The sequence below is a fragment of the Gracilinanus agilis genome, chromosome 6 (assembly GCF_016433145.1).
Source record: "Gracilinanus agilis isolate LMUSP501 chromosome 6, AgileGrace, whole genome shotgun sequence".
In the NCBI taxonomy this organism is placed as follows: Eukaryota; Metazoa; Chordata; class Mammalia; order Didelphimorphia; family Didelphidae; genus Gracilinanus; species Gracilinanus agilis.
Window position 1 is genome coordinate 166,419,693 of NC_058135.1, and position 9,918 is coordinate 166,429,610.

Sequence of the window (9,918 nt, forward strand, 5' to 3'; positions counted from 1 at the left end):
AATCTTCCTGAGTTCAGGCCTGGCACTATCACTAAACTACCTAGCTGCCTCGAAGTGACTTATCTAGATTCACCCAAATAGTATGAGGTAGGACTTGAACTGAGAGGTCTTACTACTTTCAAGGCTAGCTCTCTATTATTCTATGTCACCTTTAAAAATTTTATAAAGCTTGGAAAGCAGGTACATGGGTCAGAAATTATTGGTTTTCTATTTTCATTTTAAAATAAAGTCCAAAATTATTTCCATTCATTATTTCTGCACTTTCCTCAAAAGGTTTGAGAATCACTTTATAATACCCACAAAATTATGTTGTCTCCAGCATGTACTTCCTCTGTGCATATTTGATGTAAGCCAGCTACTTTTCCTATCTTTTGTTTTCTCCAGTACCATCTCCAGTTCCTCTAATAGACTTCCAGGGCTGTGTAGTTAAGACCATAAAAGAGATGGTAGTTCCACAGTCACAAAAACATGGAATTTTAAGATTGAGAAGCAATTTCTCTGGCTATTTAATCTAATCTGTACCCAAAAAGAATCTCTAAAGGGAATTATACCACTTCTAAGAGGAACCTATTAAAACTTTTGACAGCACTCATTGTTAGGAAGTTTTTCTTGACATCAAACCTAAAATTGCTCTTTAATAGCTTTTACTCAATTGGGTTTTAAAACCGCTGAGGCTGAACAGAACAATTCAAAATTCTCTTCTATACGATCTTTCAAGTACCTAAAGGAAGTTAAGATCTTCTCCATAAACCTTCTCATCTCTAGGCTCAACTTGCCCAATTCTTTCACCCAAATCCCACATCATATGGCCTCAAAGCACTTCCAATCTGATCTCTCTCTCCTGGATGTACTAGTTTTCCCTTCTTCTCATATGTCAGTGTTCTTTTAAAAACATGGTGCCAATACTTCAGAGGAAGACTGAGAAGAACACAGTACAGTAAGCCTATGTTCTCCTCAGTTTTCCTTTCTGTACATTCAAGCTATGTCTCTCTTAATGTATCCCAGTATCCCATTCACCCCTTTGGCTGACATAAAACTACTGTTCACTCCTACTGAGTTTGTAATCCACTCAAGCCCAAGATCTTTTCCAGAATAACTACTATCTGACCATGTTTTCCTAATTTTATAATTATGAAGGTCATTTTCTTGTACCCAAGTAGAAGACTTTACATTTACCCCCGTTGAATTTTATCTTCTTAGATTCAGCTTAATGCTTTAAACTGTCAAGATCCTATTGGAGTCTGACTCTGTGATTCGGTATACTGGCTGTTTTACCAAGCTTTGTGTCATCTGCAAATTCAGTGAATAACATAATGATACTCTTGTTATATTATTCTAGGCACTATGCTAAACACTTGTCATATAAAACATGATCTTCACAACAACTTTGGGTGGTAGATATTTTTATTATCCTCATTTCATATTTGAGGAAATTGAGGCAGACAAAGTTTGAGTTTGAGTCACACAGTTCCTTGAAGCCAGATTTAACTTAGTTCTTTCTGAGTTAAAGTCTGGCACTCTATCCACACTGTTCTGCTAGCTGCCTCTTAATGCCATTGCTGCCTTTTTCTATGCCTTTATTCAGGTCATCGATCAAAATGTTAAACAGTCTATGGTTAAGCACAGATTCATGGGATATTCAAGTGAAAACACTCTTGCCACATTGATATTGAAATATTAACAATTACTCTGAGTCCAGTAATTCAACCAGTTCATGTAACTGTCTAATTTGAATCTCTCCATGTTCTCTATAAGACCTTTATGGTATATTTGACCAGAAACCTTGCTAGATCTTTGTTGTTGCTACTAGTTATTCTTCAATTGTGTACAACTCTTCATGACACTCTTTAGTTTTCCTGGCAGAGACACTGGAGTGGTTTACCATTTCCTTCTCCAGCTCATTTTACAGATGATGAGGAAACTGAGATAAAAAGGGTTAAATGACTTGACCATGGTCACACATTTAGTCAGTATCTAAGGCCAGATTTGAAGTCAGGAAGATGAGTCTTCCTGCCTTGCTTAAGCTGCCCTTGCTAGAGCTTACAGATAAAATTACATTCGCAGCATTTCCCTCATGCACTTATTTAATATCCTATAAAAAAAAAAGAAATAAGGTTTGTCAGTCATGACCTGTTCTTGATAAAGCCATGCAGGCTTTTTTTGTAATCATCACTTCGTTTTCTACATATTCACCAACTTCTCTTTAATGATCTGTTCTACAGTTTTCTCAGGAATTGAAGTTAAAGTCAATGACTTGTAGAATGCAGATTCTGTTCTAAAAAAATTTTTTTAAATCAGGACACGTGCCTTTCACCAATCCTGTATTGCTTCTTCCATTTTTCTTGATCTTTCAAGTATCATTCACACATGCTCAGCAATCGCATCTGCCAGGTCTTTCAGTACTCATGGATATAGCTCATTTAGGTTAGATGGCCTGGATTCATTAAGGCCAGCTGGGTTCTCTCTTTTTATTACAATTCTATTTACCTTAGAGCTTTGATGATAAGAAGTTTAGGAATAGGGATTGGATCAAAAGTTTTATTGTTTTAAAAAATCTTTGCAAATCTTTTCCATCCTTGTTTGCTATTCTTCCAATCTCATCCTTAAATTTCCTAGAATAACATTACTTAAGTCTCTTAATAAGTCTTAAAAACTGCTTTTTCATACTACTGCTTCTGGATGTCTTATGAGGAGATTCTGTTTATGATATTTCAGTATCTTTTTCCATATGATTTTGCAAACAGAGGACTGAAAACTATTTTCTCTATCTTTTGTTTCACTGATTGCCATATTAAAAAACTAATCACTAAGTGGCTCTATGTTTAGCTATGCTAGTCCTTCAAAAAAATCTGTTTTTTGAGCAGAAAATCTGTTGCCAGGGCTACTCAAAACATTTCCAAGTAATAAAATTTCCATTATTCTCACACAACATGATTTCTGTTCTACTTAGGCCAGTCTGCACGTTTTCCTTTGAATATAACATCCTCATAGTGTTTTCTCACCCCTCCCTCATTTCCAACTTTATTATGTATAAGTTGTCTTCCCCTATTAAGGGAAGGAACTTGAAGGCAGGGACTACCTGGCTGGCTGGCTGGTATTTGAATACTCAGTGTTTTTAGCACAGTATCTGTGACTTAATAATACTTTAATGTGAAATTCTCTTTTCTCTATATGCAGCTCAAAAGACCACTCAAGTACCACCTCTTCAATGAGGTTTTCTCCAAATACCTCAAGACAAATTAATCTCTCCCTTTTCTAAATGTCCCCAAGTACTTCCTAGAGTAGCCATTACAATATAGTTTGGCACTTGCCTGTCTTGTTCACTTTTCATATGTGTGACCATGTTCATGTTCACATCTTGGTTTATATAAACTCTTTAACATTAACATTTTTATGACATCAAAAACTAATCAGATAGTGCCTTGTCTAATACCTTATACCAGTGATGGGCAAATTACGGCCCGCCGGCCAGATTCAGCCCTTCTCCTTCATAATCTTTCACTCATTAATAGGGCTTAGTATCACAAAAAATACAAGAATTTTGTAAAATGTATCAATGATATTTTTTAATAAATTATATTGGCCTGCCTAAAGTTTTTTTTCCTTTCCTTTGGCCCTCTCTTTAAAAAGTTTGCCCATCACTGCCTTATACTGTTGTTTTGTATTTTTAGCTCATTTTCATGTATCTTTGCTTGGTCCATTAACATATGACATCATAAAAACTATTAGGATAGGTAAAAAAATAACAGTTTTATTGAGTAGGGTGAAGTTATTCCTTTATTAAAATACTACGTCTCTAAAGTAATACCAAGAATGAAGTCTTGATACCGATTAACAAATAGGTAAGCTGATCAAGGAACAGCCTAGATCTAGACACCATCCAACACAGAGTATAAAGTAAATCTCTAAATGACCTCCACCCCAGTCCAATGCCAAAAAAGACAAACCTCAATGGATGGACAAAGGAGTCACAGAGTCATGTGCCTGAAGGCCTGACATCATGTCACCACAGAGGCCAGGGCATGATGTTCTTTTGAAAGCAGTTGGCCAAGGGAAAGAGCCAAGGGAGGAGCTTAGGTTTGAAAAGCTTATACCTATCTCTGGGCTGGGGCTTTGTTCAGAGCTTTTTCTCTTATCTCTTGATGTCTAGCAAGCTGCAGTGGATATGGGCCGCAATAGGGGACCAGATTCTTACCTTAAGTTAGGAAGGCTGGAAACATTATTTTTCTCTTTATTAATAAATGCTTATAAATCTAGTAATAAGTCTCCAAGATTAATTTTTATAATGATAGTAGTATAGTTTTTAATAAACCACAGGAAGATAGGTGACATAGTGGATAGAGTGTTGGGCCTGGACTTAGGAGGACTCCTCTTCCTGAGTTCAAATGTGACACTAATGGCTATGTGGCCCTGGTAAAGTCACTTATACCATTTGCCTCAGCTTAAATTTTTTTTGTATGTGAAAATATCACTATTCGTTTTTCATGTTAAATATTAGTTGAAAAAGAGACTTCTAAAATTATAACAAGATTTAATATTAGCAAGGTATAAGAAAGTGTGAGTTAATTAATTTTATTATACTTATCAACATAACATTAGCTAAAATTACTAAGCAGTTCTGTAATACCACCAGGTAATTATTTTTCTAATTAAACTATAAAAAATTCACCTCTTCACAAGTTTTTCAGCAAGAACTATGCAAAACTGTAACAAAGTTTTGTTTTAATAACTCTTTGATCTTTTCAGTCACTGTAATAATTATTTAAAATGTAATAAAGAACTTGACTTACATCTGAACCAGAAGCTCTCTTGATTGCATTCAATGAAGGCTTTCCTTTCCTCTTCTGTTGGAATATAAGCCATTCCTACATCTATTTATCAAGGGAGGAAAAAAACAATCAAGAGACCTACAATAAAAAAACTCAAAATTTTAACACTTTTTACTCTTCAATGACAGAACTAAAATATACAAAAAGTTTTTTTCAACTTCAGACAAATATCCATTTAAAAAATATCTTAGCCTTAGTGTTACTCAAGACAAAGAAAAGTTAATTACAGAAAGTTTCAGTATTTACAAATGTTTAATAAATATTTACTAGAGATTGGTGGTGAGACTTCTGCACTCTGTTCTGTCCCAAAATCCGTCCTTCCATTCATCTTTCCTGTTGTGAGAAGGTTAAAGATTGTATTAGAAGATTAAAGAATATTATAAAGATTCAAGAGATATAGATATTTGTTCAGGAACACATGATATCATAGGAAAAACTATTAGAAATGGGTAAAATAATAAATTTTGTTGAGTAAGGTGAAGTTATTCGCCTTTATTAAAATACTATATCTACAAAATAACACCAAGGATGAAGTATTGCACTTCACAAATACTTGTCAACCCTGTTGCTTTTGCAATCATGCAAAATCAAAAAGAATGTTTACCTTACTAAAACCTGATTATTTCCACATAATTTTTTTCCACTAAGCTATGGAGAGTAGGACTAAGTCACTTCTGAAATGGAAGGAGACATGAAAATGGAAAATTCAAATTCATTTCAACTCTTCACAAAATACTGGTGGCTAGAAGTAATCTTAGGGTCAGCTAGATGGCTCAGAGAACAGAATCCTGGTCTAGAGTCAGGAAGAAATGAGTTCAAATCTAGCCTCAGACATTAGTTATGTGATTCTGGGCAAGACACAAACCTTTGTTTGCCTAAATAATAAGGAGAAGGAAATGGCAAATCACTATAGGATATTTGGGCAATAAAACCCCATGGACAGTACTGGCATTTGGTCCACAGGGTGGAAAAGAGTCAGACAACTGTGGGACATTAACAACGAGAAGCAATCTTAAACATTATATACTCTAATCCCTTCATTTTATTGAAGAAACTGAGGTGGAAGTGTAAGGTAACTTGCCTAAAGTCACAAAAAGGAAAAATTATGGGGTCTTTAAACTATACTATAAAGCAACACAATATAAAGTAAATAATCAAAATTATTTGGTATTAATTAGAAAATAGAAAAGATGATCAATGGAACAGACTAAGTAACCAAGACCCAGATGTCATCCAATTAAATAGTGATATGGTATTTGATAAAATGAAGTGCAAAATTGTTACGGATACTCTCTATTTCTGGGAAAACTATAGCCTGTCAAAATTAGGTTTAGACCATCTTATACCTCTATATCAATTCTTTTTAAGTGTTTTGCATATAAAATATAATTGCCACTTTTAACACTAAATACCGTATGAGAATTGGGACTTTTACTAAAACTAAAACAAGAATTTATTACTTATTCCAAAATGTTATGCATATTAATTGGCTGAACCCACTTAATCTCAGGTCCTTCTATTTCCAAACCTACTGCCCTTTCCTCTAAAAAGCAGGTGTGATCATCCTTGGCAAGAAAGGCAATCCCTAGAAAAAATGTAATGGTAGAGATTCCACTTCCTTCTACTTAATCAAATTCAACATCCAATTCAAATAAATCATCAAAGCCTATGCTCTCTGGAAAGTCTTTGCTCCAATCAAATTAAGATACTGAAGAAGTCCTCTTGCATTCTACATGGCACAGAGAACAGAAGGCTGACCTGCAAGTCAGAAAAGTCTATCCTCAACTGCTGACTGACAAACTGTCTCTATGAACCTAGATAAATTATTTGAACCTCTTAGTAATCTTGACTCGAAGAGCAGGCGCAGCCCTGCACTGGTAAGTGGGAGATTGCTATATTGGGGTTCCCTACAGAAATCAAATCATAAATCTTCGTTAAGGAGCTAATAGACCTCAATTGTTTCCACTACATTTTACAGTCTAGCTTGAAGTCCTTGGTCACTCTGAAAGCCTTTACTTTTTTTCCCCCAGATAAAAAGGAAGACAATACGTTGGTAGCTGAGCCCTTCTAGAATGAGACATGCCATCCATCCGGTAAAATACAAATGGCAAGAGAGGCCAAATTATCCAGTGTCCTCAAAAGACACAAGGAGAAAAAGCATAGCAGGTGACCATCCCCAGCCAGGGTTCCCGTCGGCACAGTTGACCCTCCAAATCAAAACCCCCGACCCATACCCACAGCCGCCGGACAGGTACTAGGGCCAGACCCCAGGCCGCCGCCCATTCCTCGAGGACTTAATGTGCAGTCCGGAGGATGAATGGGGGGCCGGGTACGAAGTCACAGCTTCTGGGGCTGGGGCTTTCTTGGCCCCAAAGGCTCTGGGCTCTCTCAGGGTTGCCCAAAAGTCTGTGTCTTCCCTTCTGGGGCAGGTAGACCCCTCACCCACCTCCCTGCAGCAGCGGCGGCGGCAGCAGCGGCGCACGCGAGCCCCCCCAACCTCCAGGAGGGCGGGAACAAGGGGACGGTCCGGGGGGCGGGGCTAGCGCGCGCGCTCCGCGGGAGCGAGGCCGGAGAAAGGCTCAGGAGGCAGGCGAGGGTGGGATCGGGGGTGGGGCGGAGTAGGCACTCAGCTTTCTCGCTAGAGGACAATGACCCGGATGCTTACATGACCAGGGAACAGGAAATTACCTCAAGACTTCTCCGCCAACCACTAACGCCCGCTCTCACGCGCAGACAAACTCTGGCTTTGGCTAGGAATCTACGTTAGGCCCTCCTCTTTTACCTCGCCCCTTCCCCACCTCCCTCTCACGGCTCTTGATCTAGGCGAATCGCGTCGGGGATGGGGACCTTGGAGCCACCTTTTCTCCTCTACTGCGTCCTTCGAAATTGAACTTTTGCCCTCTCTGAAATGCTAAACGGGAAAAGCATGAGAATCTGAGAGCTTTCTGAGAGATTTTCACCTTGTATTCTTGCACACATTGGAGCCCACTAGAATTTAAAGGGTGTGGAGGAATGAATACAGGGAACTATTTAAAAGGAAATCCTTTGTTATATTTCATATTCTGTTTAAAATCCATACCTTTTTCATCTACCCCTTCAAATCGATCCAGGTTCTATTCAGTAATATGTCCTTTGCGTGCAAGTTACACATGGGGCTTAAACATGCTTCGTGGCACAATAGAACATGGGATTATGGATGCCCCTCTGAGGCTGCCTTATCAATAAGTATTACACAGTCAGTTGCCTTTCTGGGAACCCTCAAGTTTGCCCCCTGTTCCTTGAAAGCTTGCTTTTGGGGGAGTCCCAGACTGACCTTGTCTCTGACTGAACAATAAACTTTATTTTTAATTGACAAATTTTATTTAATAAATTGATTTAGAATAATTTTCCATGGTTACATGATTCATGTTCTCTCCCTTCCTCCCACACACTCCTCCCATAGCCAACAAGTTATTCCCTTGGGTTTTACATATGTCATTGATCAAGACCTATTTCCATGTTATTAATATTTGCATTAGAGTGATCACTTAGAGTCTACATCCCCAGTCAAGACTCCATCGACCCATGTGATCAAGCAGTTGGTTTTTTTTCCTGTGTTTTGTTGACTAGGAAAAAGAACAGAACAGTCAGAAAAGCTGCTCTTTAAGGAAATGGGTAACAGTGCTGAGTTAGGCCTCTAAACAGAGCTACACACCACACACCTACACAGAGTAACAAGGATTGAACTCTGGTTGCTTTGGTCACTGACCCCTGGTAGAGCCAACCTCCCTAGATTGACAACTCCAAAGAGCCATTAAAGTGGGGAAGCTTAAATATCTTTCTAGAAGAACATGGGAGCTGAGGATTAGAGGGGCAGTTGATTGACTTTACAATGGTAACAAAGGAAAATGAGGAGTTCCAGACAAGGATAATAGTGAGGGGCCAATGCTTTACAAGGGACACAAAAGGGAAAAACCCAGCCAAAGGCTGGGCCATCTATGTAAAGGACTTTGGCCTAAGAGGAGAAAACCATTGGGACAAAAGAGTTACTTAACATCTGATGGGATTAGCCATCCCCACTTAAACTACTTTAAGGTCTATTTTGTAATAGGTAACTGTAATAGGTATAGGCTTTAAAAGTAGAAAAGCAGATTTTTGCAAACAGGCTAGAGGAAAATCCTTGACTGTCAGCCATGGACATTCTAAATAGAATGAAGGGAAGGAAACTGTTTTGCCCTTGAGGACTCTGGTCAAGCTGGGAAAGGGAGAGGGTGTGGATGCCTTTACCTGCCCAGTGAGGAGTCCAAGGAGTGTGGAGTTACCACTGAGAAGGAAGACCTGCCAGGGAAGATCAAGTGAGCAAGAAGATCTAGCTGGGGTGGTGGACATCCCAAGTCTGAGACAAGCTCCTTGATTAGCATTTTCCTGGACTTACCTTCTTGGGGACCCGTTTCCTGTACCATCAAGAGGAGTTGAAGTGGACATGGCTTTGTGAGAGACCCATTTTCCCTTCTAGTCTACAGACTTCTGAAGACTCACCTTTTGAACCCAGATAAAATATAAATTAACCCCAGGTTTTACCTTAAGAATTGTTAGTCTGAGACTAGTGAAGTTGGACTCTTCCCTCAGAGAGGAACTCTCATGTAACAAGGTCAAACCTGGGGCTTTCACCTTTAAGTTAAGTAAACTGGGGTTCATAAAATCTTTCTAGGCTACAAGTTTGGGGACTTCTAGATTCCATGTCAACAGTTTCTACTTCTGCAGTTCTGTCTCTGGATATGGATAGCATTCTTTCTCATAAATCCCTCAGAATTGTCCTGAATTATTGCATTGCTGCTAGTAGAGAAGTCCACTACATTAGATTGTGCCACAATGCATCAGTCTCTGTGTATAAAAAGTTCTCCTGGTTCTGCTCTTTTCACTCTGCTTTAATTCCTGGAGGTCATTCCAGTTCACATGGAATTGAGCCATTTCATTATTCCTCATGGCACAATAGTATTCCATCACCAACAGATACCACAATTTCTGAACAATAAACTTTAAAGTTCTTAATAATTCCAGTTTAGGTGGGATTAGTAGATGATCAAAGTTTAAGTACCCTTTTTGTTTT

The 9,918-nt window shown here is 38.4% G+C and overlaps 1 protein-coding gene across 1 annotated transcript in view; it reads right to left on the minus strand.

The window, feature by feature from the left end:
• Window positions 1-7,330, minus strand: part of OCIAD1 (OCIA domain containing 1) — a 34,361-nt gene extending 27,031 nt beyond the window's left edge. Inside the window, exons 1-3 of the mRNA XM_044680383.1 lie at window positions 7,276-7,330; window positions 5,097-5,162; window positions 4,791-4,871 (exon numbers count right to left, since the gene is read on the minus strand). Of these exons, the coding sequence (XP_044536318.1) occupies window positions 4,791-4,871; window positions 5,097-5,157 (142 nt within the window). The 5' untranslated portion in view covers window positions 5,158-5,162; window positions 7,276-7,330. The remainder of the gene's footprint in view (window positions 1-4,790; window positions 4,872-5,096; window positions 5,163-7,275) is intronic.
• Window positions 7,331-9,918: the final 2,588 nt, after the last annotated feature.